The sequence below is a fragment of the Phodopus roborovskii genome, unplaced genomic scaffold (genome assembly GCF_943737965.1).
Source record: "Phodopus roborovskii unplaced genomic scaffold, PHOROB, whole genome shotgun sequence".
NCBI lineage: Eukaryota > Metazoa > Chordata > Mammalia > Rodentia > Cricetidae > Phodopus > Phodopus roborovskii.
Genome location: NW_026126511.1, coordinates 55,914,299 through 55,930,682, shown reverse-complemented (window position 1 = coordinate 55,930,682; position 16,384 = coordinate 55,914,299). Strand labels below are relative to the sequence as shown.

Here is a 16,384-nt window from a genome sequence, read left to right as displayed (position 1 = left end):
GGGGGTAGAGGTGGTTTACAGTGTTTCTCTGTGTAACTATGGCTGTCCTGGAACTTCTGTTGACCAGGCTGGCCTTAAACTCAGAGATTCTCTGCCTCTGCCTCCTGAGTGCTGAGATTAAAGTCATGTACCATCCCTTGGCCTTCCTTTATATATAAAGATATGGTTTTATTTTGTAGTTCTAGGTCACCTGGAACCCTATGTAAAAGCGGGTTGGTCTGGAACTCTTACGTGCCTTTGCTTGGAATTAAAGGCCTGTGTCATGTCTGGCCTGCAAATTCTTAATCATTATAATAGGATACCAATTATACCTTGATTAAATGTTGTTTGGGGAATAACTGAATAGAGAAATGGATTATTTGGGTTTCTTGGGGCTGCTGCAACAAACTACAATAAACTTGGTAGCTTAAAACAACAGAAATTTATCCTGATAGCTTTGGGGGCCAGAAATCTGGAATCATTTCACTGGATCAGATCAAGGTGTCAGCAGTGCCACACTTGCTTTGGAGGTGCTAGGACCTGTTAACCTTCTTAAATTGGATGGTTGTGAGAAATTTGTTTATAAAAGATTTCTGAATGTCCAAATAGCAAAAATTCAGTGAGTTCTAGATTTAGTGAAAGAATCCTTAAAAAAAAAAAAAAAAAGTTGACAAACCCGATGTTCATCCCTTTATAGTATCGTGTTTGTTTTGGATTTTCTATTGACACTTAACATTTACGGAGTAAATACTCCAGAAAGAAGGTGGTAATGGGAGTGTTGTACATATGATTACTGAGAATTGGCTGTGTTGATTGTTCCTCTGCATGTAGCTATATGGATATGTAAACTATAAAATGCTTGACCACAGAATATATTACCAGGAGTCTTATAACAGAAAATAAATGGATGTATCTTTAAAAATAATATTACATACTCACATTTATATTTTATTTTCCTAAACAGGTTCTTTGGTATGGACACAAGTTCAGTGGGAACATTAGAATTGACTGATCCAACTCCTGTTTTATTAGGAAGTACAGCCATGGCAACTAGTCTCACAAACGTAGGGAATTCATTTAGTGGTCCATCGAATCCTTTAGTGTCTAGGTCTAGTAAGTTTCAGAATTCATCAATGGAAGATGATGATGATGTTGTTTTTATTGAACCTGTACAACCTCCTCCATCTTCTGTTCCTTTGGTTGCTGATCAAAGAACCATAACATTTACATCTTCAAAAAATGAAGAACTACAAGGAAATGATCCCAAAATCCTTCCTTCATCAAAAGAGTTGGCTTCTCAGAAGGGCAGTGTAAGTGAGACAATTGTCATTGATGATGAAGAGGACATGGAAACAAATCAAGGACAAGAGAAGAATTCCTCAAATTTTATTGAAAGGAGACCTTCTGAAACTAAAAATAGAACAAATGATGTAGATTTCTCTCCTTCTACTTTTTCAAGAAGTAAGGTAAACACAGGAATGGGTAATAGTGGTATTACCACAGAACCAGACTCTGAAATTCAGATTGCTAATGTTACAACCTTAGAAACAGGTGTAAGCTCTGTGAATGATGGCCAGATAGAAAATACTGATGGGAGAGACATGAACTTAATGATTACTCATGTAACATCACTCCATAATACCAACTTGGGAGATGTCTCTAATGGACTTCAGTCAAGTAACTTTGGTGTTAATGTACAAACATACACCCCATCTTTAACTTCACAGACCAAGTCTGGAGTAGGACCTTTTAATCCTGGTAGGATGAATGTTCCAGGAGATGTATTTCAGAATGGAGAGTCAGCACCTCATCATAATCCTGGTAAGTAGTAGTAATCTACTTCATGTAAGAGAATTTAATATTAATTTTGTCCAATTTCTTTTTCATTGTAATAAGAGGGGCTGCCTTGTTTAATATCTAATAGAAAAGGTTTTAATTTTGTTGACATTAAAGTTCAAAATTTTAATGAGTTGTAAAACAATGTGTAGTATTTGTGAAGTAGAATATTAATAGCAGTGTGATTTTATGTTTAATAAGTTAAAAATAATGTGTAAATATAGCATCTAGTTATTGTTTTTGCTAATATGTATTGTTTGAATGTGTAAATTAGAAGAAAACGATTAATTATATCCTTAAAAACATTACATAATAAATAGCACTTATAGTCTCTTCTTTTTCTGCATAATTTTCATATGTTTATTAAAGAATTGACTAAGGTATCCTTTTATTTCCTATCTTTGAAGAAAGTGTTTTTTATTTTTAAACTATTTTGAGAGATGATTGACATGCACGCATTTACTATATTCAACTCAATGACTTTAAGGTGCTTGCTTGTGGTTTATTTGCTTGTTACATCTTTGTTCTTTTGAGCCAGGGTTCTCACCATGTAGCCTTGACTGGTTTGGAACTTGTTATATAAACCAGGCTGACCTTGGACTCACAGAGATCTGCTTGTCTCTGTCGCCAAAGTACTGGGATTAAAGGCATGTGATAGCACACATGCCTTGTGTTTGGTTTTGATCAGCTACCTCCTTCCTTCCTTCCTTCCCTCCCTCCCCCCTCCCTCCCTCCTCTCCCCCCCCTCCCCCCCTCCCTCCTCTCCCTCCCTCTGACAGGGTTTCTTGATATAGCTTTGAAGCCTGTCCTGGAACTCACCTTGTAGACCAGGCTGGCCTTAAACTTACAGAGATCCACTGGCCTCTGCCTCCCAAGCACTGGGATCAAAGGTGTGTGCCACCACCTAGTGTTCCCCCCACTCAGTGTTTTCAATAAGCACTTCATTTATTTTTGAAAGTTGGTATGGTTCTTGATTATTGGATGTCACTTTCTCTGAGCTGCTTTGTTCTTTGAAAAATATTAAAATACAGAGGTTATAATAACTGTGTCCATAGCTAGGTATAGTGGCACATACTTGTATTCCAGCACTTGAGAGAAGACAGAAAGATTAGGAATTCAAAGCCACCTTTTGCCAAATAGCACATTTGAGGGCATCTTAGGGCTACAGTGAGACACTATCTCTAAAAACTCTCCAAACCAGCCAACACATAAAACTGGCCTTTTCACAACAACAACTGTTTATATTCCTCTCCATGTTCATCTCATCTCTGCACATAGATATGCCTCTTCCTATCTCACTTCCTCTCTGTGTCTATCTCCACTTCATTATTTAGTCTTATTAGCAACCTTAACACCCTAGGAATTGTGGAGGATAAATTCGAGTTACTAAAATGAAGATGATAGGCAATGCTCTTTGATTTATATGCCAGTTATTTATTTTTTAAACTTATTTAATGTGTATGAGTATTTGCCTGCGTGTATGTATCCACACCATGAACTCAAGGAGGCCATTTTTATAGATGGTTGTGAGCGCCCATGTGGGTGCTGGGAATCTTGGGTCCTCTGGAAGTGCAGCCATTTACTCTTAATGTGTAAACCATTTCTCTAGCCTGTTATCTTTTGTTTACTTACTTAAGCATTAGTATCTGATTAGTAAAGAATGTTTGGAAAATCCATAAGGGACATTTAAGAATGAGGGACAGAGTCCCCTATACTAATGGATGTGATCATTGTTAAGTGCTCTTTGTAGTTATCTTTAAATCCTTTTTTAAATAATTAGCCTAGTTGAAACAACTCTGTATACTATTTTATTTTTTTAATATTATTGTTAGGTTTATTATTTTGTGTCTATGAGTGTTTTGCCTGCATGTATGTCTGTGCATCAAATGTGTGCCTAGTGCCCAACTAGGCGGCAAGCTAAAGATTTAACCAAGGCAAGAACAAGTGTTCTTAACCACCAAGCCACTTCTCCAACCCTTATGTTGTTTGTTTTTCCCATTTAATGTTATGCTTCTCACAACATGAACATTTTCTGTATGGTTTGTGGGGAGTAGTTGAGACGGGGCAGGTCCCACTTTCTATCTTTGAACTCATGGTGATCTTCCTGTTTCAGCCTCCTGAGTCTGCTGGGGTGCACCATGGCACCTAGCTCTATTTATGTGTGTTCAGGACTAATGGGGATTCGTGTCCATTTCTACTTTTGTGTTTTTCTATTTACCATATTTTGTTCTTATTTCTGGTTATTTTCTTAGCATATATTTCTAGAGGTGAAGTTAGGACATGGTTATCACCATACTTTTTAGTTTGGGGAAAAAAATGGAGCTGGTTGTAGTGCTGTATGCCTTCAATCCCAATACTTGTCAGTCAGAGGCAAGGCAGATTTCTGAGTTTGAGGCCACTCTGGTGTACAGAGCAAGTTCCAGGACAATCAGGGTTACACAGAGATACCCTTTGTGGGTGGTCAGTAAGTTATAATAGACCCCAACTGCTGTGATTGATTAAGGGTTGTATGCCACCACTACCTTGCTAAAAGAGATGTTTCTTATTACTCAATTTAGAGATTTGTTTCAATACCTTTTCCCATACATTATGCATTCGTGCATAATGTGTAAATACATGCATACATGAAGGAGGTGCATGCATATGAGTATTGTTATGTGTGTATTTATATGAGTTGTGTTTTTCACTATTCTGTTGCTGTGAAGAGACCATGACCAAAGCAACTCATCTAAGAAAGAATTTATAATTGTATGGTTTGTAAAGGGTTGGTCCATTATCATCATGGTGGCACACATGGCCCTGGAACAGTAGCTGAGAGCTACATTCTGATCCACAGGGAGAGAGAGGGGACAGACAGACAAATAAGAGACATTGGGCTTTGTGTGGACTTATGAAGCCTCAAAGTCCTCCCCCAGTGATGTACTTACTCCAAGAAGACCACATCTACTCCAACAAGTCACACCTCCTAATCCTTCTCAAATAGTGCCACCTCCTGGTGACCAAGTACTCAAACATATGAATGTACAATGGGGGATGGGCACCTTCTTAATGAGACCACCAGTGTCTGTGTACACATTCATTTAGAGGCCAGTGGTCACTGTTGAACCTGTTGTTCCCCAACTACTCTCTTATTTTTGAGTCAAGGTTTCTAAGTGAACCTGAAACATATGAATTTGACTAGGCTAGTTGGCCAATGAGCTTTGGGGGTCCTCCTGTCTGCCTCTCTAGTACTGGGATTACATGTGTACTTAACTGTACCTGGGTTGGTGTGTGTGTGTTGTGTGGTTGTGTGTGTGTGTGTGTGTGTGTGTGTATTTTAGGTGATGAAACTTGGGTCTTTATTCTTATGTGGAGAGTTCTTTACCCAGATCTATTTCTTTTTGGAGGTAGATTTTTTTTATATAGTTTATACTTGGGTTCAGTATGTAACTAAGGATGATCTTGATCTTCTAATTATTTTTGCTTTTAAAATTTTTGTGTTTAGGGATTACAGGGGTATGCTACCACCATGCTCATTTTTCTATTTTCTCCTTTATGGTAGGTACATGTTAGGAAAAGCCTTCAAAAAGAAAAAAAGAAAACTTAAACACACTCTTTGTCTCTCTCTCTCTATATATACATACATCTATGTGTATTTGCACGCATGCTGTCTTAATTACTGTTATATTGCTGTGATAAAACACCAAGACCAAAAGCATGAAGAGGGTGAAAGGGTTTATTTCAGCCTAGAGTCCTGATCACAGGAATAGAAGAAGTAAGAACAGAACTTAAGACTGGAATGTGGAGGCAGGAGCTGATGCAGAGGCCATGCTATACTACTGTTGGTTATTGGCTTACTCTCTCCTGACTTGGTCAACTTGCACTCCTACAGTACCCCAGGACCACCTACCTGTCCAAGAATGGCACCACTCCTAGAATGGGCTTAGGCCCTACCGTAACAGTTAATAATAACACTTGCCTATAGGCAGATCTTATGAAGGCATTTTCTCACTCAAGTCTCTCTTCTCAAATAACTTGAGCTTGTTTGTCAGGTTAACACAAAACTAGCCAGGACACAATCAAAACCATGTAGGAGTCAGGTTTTCTTTCCTTCTGCCTTGTTGGACCTAGGGCTTGTTGACAAGTGCCTTTCCTTCTGAGTCTTCTCACTTCTTCATGTTTAGGTTTTGCAGTGTTAGGGATCTGCTATACAGACTCTACTAAGCCATACCCCCAGACTGAGCTTTTTTGACTTATGACTTTGACTTATGGCTTGCCAGAACACTTTTTAAGTTTATACTCCCACCGGGTATCTGTTAGTATATTATTCTTTTTCCCCACCCTAAAGTCAGAGTTTCTTTGTGTAACAGCCCTGGCTGTTCTGGAACTTGCTCTGTAGATCAGGCTGGTCTTGAACTCACAGATCCGTCTGCCTCTATATCCCTAGTGCTGGGATTAAATATGTGCGCCACCACCACCTGTTTCAGAGTAGCAGTTTTTCTAATCATTATAACTATGTTAACAATATTAGTTTGAAGAAGCAAAAATAACATTTATTATCACCATTAAGAAGAATTAATTACTTTAGTAGGGCTACAAAGAGCAACCCTGTCTCAAAATAAGAGTGAATTAATTAATAGTATCTGTAATTCATAGAGTAGTAGGTATGGTTTTGGAATTTCTACACCATTCCTTTAAATACCTAACTTTTTCTTAAAAGGTTTATTTTTATTTATGTCTTTTGTGCCTGTTTGTTACATGCATGTGCGTATGCAAGTGCCTGTAGAGGCTAGAGGAGGCATCAGTTCTTTTGTAGCTAAAGTTATAAGGAGTTGTGAATTACTTGACATGGGTGCTGGGAACTGAACTACAGTCGTAGAAGAGCTGAGCCATCATTGAGCCCCCACAGTAATTCTTAAAGCTTGTCCAAGTCAAGTGTATTTGTATCAGTTCTTGTCTCTACTTAGTTCTAGTTTTTAAATTTAGTTACTCTCAAAATCTGTGCATGTATCTTGTTACACTTAGGAATATTGATGGGCCATAAAATTATGTACTATTTGTGTACTACCAACTTAAGAAAAATTTAGAGGCTGGCAAGATAACTCATGCAATCAAGCCATCCCTGGAATTCATGTGGTGGCAGAGGAGAGCTGATTCCCAGAATGAGAGAGCTGACTTCTTCAAGTTGTTAAACAAACCTATACAATATAATCAAACTGATGTGATTTCTAATTAGCTCTTGCATTTTGGGGCTGTTTTCATTTGTAATAAAGTATTGTGGTGCTAATCTGTATTCATAGCATTTGAGAAACTAAAGATAGGCATCAGTAATTCATTGCCAGTCTCAGGTACATAGAGAGTTGAGACCACCTTGACTCAAAAGAGTGTTATAAAAAGTTTGCTATTTATACCAATTATTCTACTGGTGTTATTTGGAAAAATGTAACTGTTATCCTTTATATGTTTATATAAAACTGAGGACTTAAATGATTACCATTCTTGCCTATTCCTAAAATATTTTTAAATAATGGAGGAAGTGAAAACCTGAATTAGGGGAAATGTTAGAGCTGATATGTAAAGAAAGGCATACATTATTTCTACAGTCATGAAGCCAAATAAAATCTTAAAAGCTCTGTTTTCCTGAAGTAAGTACAGAATAAATGCTCTTGTTTACAAAGTATGTGATCAAAAGATGATCCTATGACATTGAAAATCTTAGTGATCAGTATTTGTATTAAAAACAAAACAATTTTTGTTGTTTTTTTGGAGACAGGATTTCAAGTCTGCATTGCAGGATAGCCTGGAACTCTTAATATGCCTACCTTGCTCTGCCTTCTAGAACTTGGATTAAAGATGTGTGCCACAATACCTTTCTTTAAAATCCTCTTTTTTAAGTATAATATGCTTATGAATTTTGCCCTTATTTATTTGTTTATTTATTTATTTTTTTGAGACAAGGTTTCTCTATGTAGTCCTGGCTGTCCTGGATTTTACTCTGCAGACCAGGCTGGCCTTGGACTCAAGAGATCTGACAGACATGCACCATCACCGCCCAGTGATTTTTGGCTTTGTTAAAGATTTGTATTTGTGTATGTGTGTCTGTGTAGATGTGGGAATGCCTGAGGAGGTCAGAAGAGAGTTTATGATCCTATGAACTGGTGCTAGCTACATGTTGTTGTGCGTTTCTTGATATGGGTGCTGGTTCATCTGAAAGCAGAAAGTACCCTTAACCACCTAGCAATGTGTTCTGCCATATATATATATATATATATATATATATATATATATATATATATATATATATAGTATTTTTACCCATTTATTAAAATTGATCAGTTACCTTGATGTTATCAAGAAAACAGTTTCAGAATGTACTGTTCACTCTTTATATGTGTGTGTATTTTGAGACAGTCTGTCTGTGTGTTCATATGTATTCTCAAACTAGTTGAGATCTTGTATAGCCTACTTTTAATCTGTTAAAATGGGTCCATCTGTCTTAAGTCTCTCCTGTGTGGTGGAATGGTCAGGCATGCACCACCAAACTCAGTTTAAAGTTTTGATTTTGAAGATAGTATGTTGTTGCTCTGGGATAAAATACCACGAGCACAATCATCTTAAAGAAGAGTTTATTTTGACTTATAATTCCAGAGGGGAAGCTGTCTGTAATGATGGGGAAGGCATGGTGGCAGGAACAGGAAGTGGGATGAGCCTGTGAACTCTAAAGACCTGCCCCCAGTGATTTATTTACTTCAGGAGACTGCACATCCTACATCTCATAATTTCCCTAAACCGTCACACTAGTTAGGAACCAAGTCTTTAAATGCATGAGGGACATTGCTCATTCAAATCACCTATCACCCAGGGTTTCACATAGCCCTGGCTGCCCTCAAAATTTACTACGTAAAGGAATTTTTCTTTTATTTTTATTTAACATGAGTGAATTTTGCCTACATATTTGTATGTGTACCACAATGCATGCCTTATGCCATTAAGACCAGAATATGGCAGATTCCCTAGAACTGGTGGTTGTTAGCCACCTAGCCACCATGTGGGTACTGGGACCTGAGCTCTAGTCCTCTGTAAGAGCAGGGTTCTTAACTGCTGAGACATTTCTACAGCTCCATGATTCTTCTGACCCCACCTTTCAAGTGCCGGAATCATCAACTTGTGTTATTGTGCCTAGTTTTTTCTTTTGGTGCTGAGGACCTAGCCTGGGCTTTATGCATGCTTAGCAGGCACTCTACCAGTCATGCTACATTGCCATTTCCATTCTATTTTAAATTTAAGAGCACTAATATAGTTTAGTAATATAAAATCTGACTGAAAAAGTATGTAATTGCTTGAAACCATTGGGCTGATAGAACCAGTCCGAACCAAGAATTCACTCTTAAATGTTTTTATAGGTATATAGAAGTTTCTCCCAAGTTTTGGTACCATGGCTGCCTGGCTGGCGGTAGAGGCTGGCTTAATTAATGGTTTTTCAAGACAGGGTTTTTCTACACTTCCTATCTCATAATGGCATAATGGCTTTTTTTTTTTTTTTTTTTTTTTTTTTTAAGTGCTTTCTGTATGCTAGTCACTGCTTTGTATTATGTATTATCACATTTAATGTTTGGTGCTGTTTCTATTTTAAGGAAAAGCAAGATACATTTTTTTTTTTCTCAGTAGTATACCTATCTTAGAAGTGGTAGAATGCAAACTATTACTTTAAATTTATTTTTACTTACTGCTTTGTTCTGTGCATATGCATGGGCCTTTCAATAAGGTACATGTACACTCCTTTGGATGCCATAGGTTAATCTTGAGTCCTCAGACACTGTCTATCCTTATTCTTTGAGATAAGGTGTCTGGACATCACTAAGTTGGCAAGGCTGGTTGGACAGTGAGCTCTGGGGATCTATCTGTGCCTCCTCAGTACAGGGATTATGAGTGTGTGTACCAAACTTGGCTTTCTTTTCTTAAAAAAAAAAAAAAAAAAACTATTATTAGGTGTATTTATTGTGTATATAGTGTTCTGTCTGCATGAATGCCTGCATGCCAGAAGGTAGCACCAGATCTCATTATAGATGTTTGTGAGCCACTTTGTGGTTGTTGGGAATTGAACTTAGGATCTCTTGAAGAGCAGCCAGGGCTCTTAACCTCTGAGCCATCCATCTCTTCTAGCCCCTTGATTTGCTTTTTACAAAACAAAACAAGCAAACAAAGCAAAAAACAAATCCATAAGTTCTGTTGAACTCAGATTCTTATGCAGCAGGTATGTTCCAATTGAGCTATCAGATCCTTATGTAGCAAGTATGTTACCAATTGAGCTATGGTCCACCTCCATTCTTTTTTTAAATTTATACTGACAAATAGAAATAATATGCTTTTTTTCATGAAGAACATGTTGATGAGACGTATGTATACATTGTAAAATGGCTAAATCAAGTCTATCACATATTATACCATATAAGAACACATGAAATTTTTTTGTTTTGTTTTTTGTTGATAGCTCTGGCTGTCCTGGAACTCACTCTGTAAACCAGGCTGGCTTCAAACTCACAGATTCACCTTCCTCTGCCTCCCAAGTGCTGGGATCAAAGATGTGCACCAACACTGCCTGACCTTTTCTTGTCATTTTTAAGACTGTACTATATTGTTTCTAGAAAGCAGACAATCTTACCCACAGGCACTCTACCTCTGCAAAATTGCTGCTTCAAGCTTCATTAGCATCTGAGACAGGTTTTACTTTAGAGTTCAGGCTTGTCTTAAATTCATGCTAACCCTTCTGTTTCAGTTTCCCAAGTGTTGGGATTATAGACATGAGCCACCATGTGTGGCTTTAATTAGTATAAACTTTGGCAAATTGGAAAAGTAAAACTATTTCTCTGATAATAAATTTCAGTGTCTTTATCTATTTGATTATTCTTTCTGTATTTTCTCTTTTAAGATTCTTGGATCTCTCAGTCAGCATCATTTCCTCGTAATCAGAAACAACAAGGGGTGGATTCATTATCACCAGTGGCCTCACTTCCTAAACAGATATTCCAGCCTTCCACCCAGCAACAACCCACTAAACCAGTTAAAGTCACTTGTGCAAACTGCAAAAAACCTCTGCAGAAGGGACAGACGGCTTATCAACGAAAAGGATCAGCTCACCTCTTCTGTTCAACCACCTGCCTTTCTTCTTTCTCTCATAAACCTGCTCCAAAGAAACTCTGTGTTATGTGTAAAAAGTAAGACTAACCTTTCGCACAATTTCATGTGGTCCAACAATGTCATAAAAGTCTTTAGAAATTTCATTGAGACTCTTTGAGATGAATTCATGTTTTAAAATTATAGGTTGGACTTCCTATTTGGTCCCTTGTAATTATTTTGATTGATTTCCAGTGGATCCCGTGAATTTGAAAAGAATGTGAATATTTACATTTTTTTTAAACAGCACTAGGGATTAAGCCTAGAGTCTCACCTCATAGACGCTCTCTACTACTAAATGCATTATTAAGGATGCATTATAAGAATATAGCTTAATGTTAGACAGTTATGTATTTGTATTTATGATACAGAATATATATATATATGGTACATTCTGTATTAAAATAAGCTGCATTTTACACTGTCTTTGTTCTGTGGTTATTTTCAATTGGCAAATCTTTGGGTTTTTCAAGTATTTGTTTTGAATGTTGTCATAGTTTCATGACCCAGGTACCTTTTTTTGGGCTATTCTTAGAAATACAGTTTCTGTCCTATTTTAGATTGTTCGTAATGATAGCAAACAAAACTGGATGATATAATGTATTGCAGGGTCAGATCAGATGGATTTTTCTGTACTCCCTTGGAGCTGCTTAAGTCTGAGGCTATATTTAGGTATCAGACCTCTGGGTAGGGCTTAGTGCTTTATTCTTGAAGTAAATCTAAGTACAGAAACAGTTGTTCTATAGTGCTTAGATTATTATTTTTCTAAAATTATTTTTATCTTATGTGTATTGGTGTTTTGCTATGGATATTGGGTCCCCTGGAACTAGAGTCACAGACAGCTGTGAAGCTAGCTGCCTTGCGAGTGTTGGGAATTGAATCCAGGTCCTCTGGAATAACCCTCTCATCCATCTCTCCAGCCTGTGTTTAGATTATTTTATAATACACTTAAATACTGTAATGGAGAGTCTAGAAATAATTTCTTTAAAGTTTGTAGTGTCATATTTGTTATTTTAGTTTTTTTTTGGGGGGGGAGATAGATATTCTCTAGGCTATCTTAGAACTTTATTTAAGACACTCTGGCTTCAAACTTGTGACAGTCCCATTATTTCTCTCTAGTGCTGGGATTACAGGTGCATGCCCCCTTATTGTATTTACTCATCATTTTATTTATTTATACATTAATTAGTTAATTCATTCATTTAAAGACTTATGTTCCTACAGGGTCTCATGTAATCTAGGGTGGCTGTATACTGAGGACCTTGAACTCCCATTCCTTTTTACCTCTACCTTTTAAGTGTTTGGATTATAGGTGTGAGCCACCTGGCAAGCTTTTAAGTAGAAAATATTTCATGTAAGCCTGGTGGTGGTGGTGGTGCACACCTTTAATCCCAGCACTTGAGAGACAGAGACAGATGAATCTCTGAGTTTGAGGCCAGCTTGTTCTATGGAGTGAGTTCCAGGGCAGCCAGAGCTGTTACACAGAGAAACCCTTTCTTGAGCCCCCCAACCCCCCAAAAAATTTCATGTAGTCTTTTTTGATGTTAAATTCCTATAATCTAGGAATCTTATACTTACACCCATTAGTCAGGAAGAAGAATTGAACAGGCACCATCACTTGAAATAAATTTAACTTTAATTCCACGTAATTATGGTAATTTTATTTTTACTGTTTCCAGTATCTGAAAGCCTTGTTAGTGCATTTGAAGATAAATTATTAGTGACAGCATCAAATATTCTGACTGTTTAGTCTTTATTGCCAAGAGTTCACATTTTATACTAAAAGTGATTTCCTGAATCTAAAAATGGTGTTTGATTTCCATGAGTCAATTTGTGGAAATTAAAAATATCAGTTATAACCTTTATTTTTGGTTTCTTTTGAAATGGAACTTTGTAAGTTGTACCTCTTATTTTTCAGAGATATAACTACAATGAAAGGAACAATTGTTGCTCAAGTGGATTCAAGTGAGTCCTTCCAGGAATTTTGTAGTACGTCTTGTCTGTCTCTCTATGAGGACAAGCAGAGCCCTGCAAAAGGGGCTCTAAATAAATCAAGATGCACAATCTGTGGCAAACTGACTGAGGTTTGTACTTCTGTATTTTTTGCTTGTTCTCATGTGAGATCATTTTAGATGTTGACCCATTTCCCTCTACTTTTTTATGTGTGCATGTGTCATTAGAAGTGAGCATATATAAACTTTTAGAGTATTCCATTATATAATCCTAGTCATCAAGAAAGCTTATTCAGGAAAAATTACCTTGTTTATTTTATCATGTTGAGAGAGCAGTCACAGAGAGTCATAGTATTATGATTGTTCTTATTCTTTTTTAATTGATCTAATAATATGTTTATACAAATAGGCTAACTACACAGGAAAGATAAACACAGGTAAATAGAAGTGGAAGAGTTTTCAAAAATAAACATTACCTGTATATGCATACCTTATTTGAATTGCTTGTAGTAATGGCTTTTCTTCCTTGCCTAGTGCAGTGTATTTTATCATTTCTTTTGGAGTTGTCTAAAGATTTATAATAAATCTGTTTATGAAATGTAATGTTAATACTATCCAAATGTGGTTTTTCTGTCATTTTTAATCTATTTTTACAGAAGTTTGTAGTGATAATCACTATTGCCATTTATTGTTTTCAGTGCCATGCATGTGTGCGTATGTTTTGTATATAAACAGTTCAAAGACATAGGAAATGTATTTTGATTTTTCTTTTTCCTCAAATTAGCCTTCTTGTGGTATTTTTTGTTCCTGTTGGTTCAGCTTTTTAGCTACTTGAAAACAGATACACTCTTTAAAGTTTTCTTTGTTTTTCTTTTAGATTCGCCATGAAGTTAGTTTTAAAAATATGACTCATAAGCTGTGCAGTGACCACTGCTTCAATAGATATAGAATGGCCAATGGTCTGATAATGAATTGTTGTGAACAATGTGGAGAATATTTGCCCAGTAAAGGTGCTGGAAATAATGTTCTAGTGATTGATGGTCAGCAGAAAAGATTTTGCTGTCAGAGTTGTGTCAGTGAATACAAACAGGTAATTTATGTGCTAAAACACCTGAGATATTCTTTTGGGTGGGTTTAGAAGCATTGCAGTAGTTCTAATATAAGAGGATTTAGCCATATTTATCTCAGAATCTCATTTAATTTCATAATTTTCTTTATATAAAGATGGCCTACCTCAAATGAATCAAGAAATATATGTTGGTTGTTTGAAATTAACTTGTGATTTTACATATAATAGTAAATGCTACTTTTGAATTTTGTTCTTCTGGGGGGGGGTTGAAGAGGAATTTTCAAATTGTAAAGAGTTTGAGTTGGAAATGATTACCTTTATATTTAAACTTTAAGATTAATTTCCAATTTCACGTCTCTAGTTTGAGTTTGTAAATTTAGAAGTAAAATATGCATAATAAGATAAGCTTTAGTTTAGCTGCTAATTTGTTTCTCCTTGATTCTTATCCACTATTTGTAAGTAGTACTTTTTTAGTCTACCGTTTAGTGTGTATATTTTTTGAAAAATTAAGAACATACCTAACTCACTGTTAGTTTAACTTTTTCTTAAAGAGATGGTACCTTACTGTACGTATTGTTCTGTGTACAGTCTTTGAACTCATTCCCTATCAATACATGGATAGATCTTTCTCATTCTTATGGAAGTATAGTCCATTTCATAGTAATGTTATAAATCTAATATTAAAAATCAAATTTTGCCAGGCGTTGGAGGCTCAGGACTTTAGTCCTAGCACTTGGGAGGCAAAGGCAGGTGGATCTCTGTGAATTTGAGGCCAGCCTGATCTACAGAGCGAGTTCCAGGACAGGCTCCAAAGCAATACAGAGAAACCCTGTCTTGAAAAACCACAAAAAAACCACACACACACACACACACACACAAATCCAAAACTTTTTTTTGAAAAATTATGATTAGATTAATATTAATTTGTTTTTTACGGCTGCTATATATCACGTAATCATAGACTCTGACTTAAGTAGTAATTATTGACATTCTCACAGTTTTGGGGATTAAAGTCTAAGTCTCTGGTGCTGCCCCTTCTCTACTTCCTACTCTACAGCTGTCTTTTTTGCCTTGTCAGAATATGACCTTTCCCTCTTCTCATGAGGAAACCACCCTTATGATCTTGTTTAACCTTAATTACCTCTAAAAGATCCTGTCTCCACCTAACAAATTGCAGGTTAGAGTTTCTTCAAAGTGGGAAAGGAGCACACAGTTCATTCTATAATAATAAAAGCAAAGATACTCAAAAGTTCTTACTACATTATCTTTTATTTTGTTCTGTTTTGTGACAGAATTCTTGGTAGCTCAGATTGGCCTTGAACTTGATCTCCTGCCTCAGCCTCCCAAGTACTGGGATTGTAGTAACATGTCACCATTCCTATGTTGTTTATTACATTTTAGTTTTCTGTGCTCTTTAAGTTATTTATATTCATTATATTTGTATGCTGGAAGTACTGTATATATAGTGGTGTGCCTGCCTGTGTGTATCTCTTCTTATTCTATGATCAGCTCCATGCTAATAAACTTAATAACTCACAGAGATCCATTTGCCTTTGCCTCCTGATTGCTGGGATTAAAGGTGTGTGCCACCTCCCTGCTGAAGGAGATTTTTTTTTTTTATATTCTTAGTGTATTGGGTCTTTTTATTATAAGAGGGTGTTAAATTTGGTTTAATATTGTTTCTGTTCTTTAGAGATTATTATAAAAAAAAAACCTTTATGAGGGCTGGAGAGATGGCTCAGCAGTTAAGAGCACTGGCTGCTCTTCCAAAGAACCTGGGTTTAATTCTCAGTATTGACATGGCAGCTCACCTCTTACACTCTCATAAAGACATACACCAAATACAAAATAGTGAACATAAAAATTAAAATGAAAAAATTAGAAAACCTTTATTGTAGCATGTAGATTGATTTCCTTTTTTTTTTGAATGCTCTTCATAGGGATAAATCTGATTTGAATAGTAATATATGCTTTTCTTCAACTAAGCTTACTTGCCTACTCTGATTTTCTTTTGTTGTCTGTATCTGTTGTAATGAGGGCAATGCTGGCCTCATGGAAAGGTTGGTTGAATTGCCATATCTCTTAGTTTTCGAAGAGATTGAGAATTCTTGTTAATTCTTTGAACGTTTATGGAATTTAGTAGTGACACTGTCTATTCTTGGCATTTTCTTTGCTGATAGTTTTAGTCTTGAAATAAGGTCTTGTTATGTTGTCCAGGCTGGCCTCAGGTTATCCTCTCCCTACCTTCTGTGTGCTATGATTACAGGTGTATACCATCATGCCAATATGGGGAAGTCTTCAGTGACTAGTAAAGTTTCTTTACTTAATACAGTTCTCTTGATACATTCTGGGGTATTTTTGTGTCTGTTTTGGAAATTTGTATATTTAGAAATTT

The 16,384-nt window shown here is 36.4% G+C and overlaps 1 protein-coding gene across 1 annotated transcript in view; it reads left to right on the top strand.

Annotated features, from left to right (window-relative positions):
- Positions 1-16,384, top strand: part of Zmym2 (zinc finger MYM-type containing 2) — an 80,794-nt gene that overhangs the window by 17,772 nt on the left and 46,638 nt on the right. The window contains 6 exon segments of the mRNA XM_051195622.1: positions 944-1,800; positions 10,724-11,009; positions 12,887-12,913; positions 12,915-12,955; positions 12,958-13,052; positions 13,798-14,010. Coding sequence (XP_051051579.1) covers positions 954-1,800; positions 10,724-11,009; positions 12,887-12,913; positions 12,915-12,955; positions 12,958-13,052; positions 13,798-14,010 — 1,509 coding nt within the window. The 5' untranslated portion in view covers positions 944-953.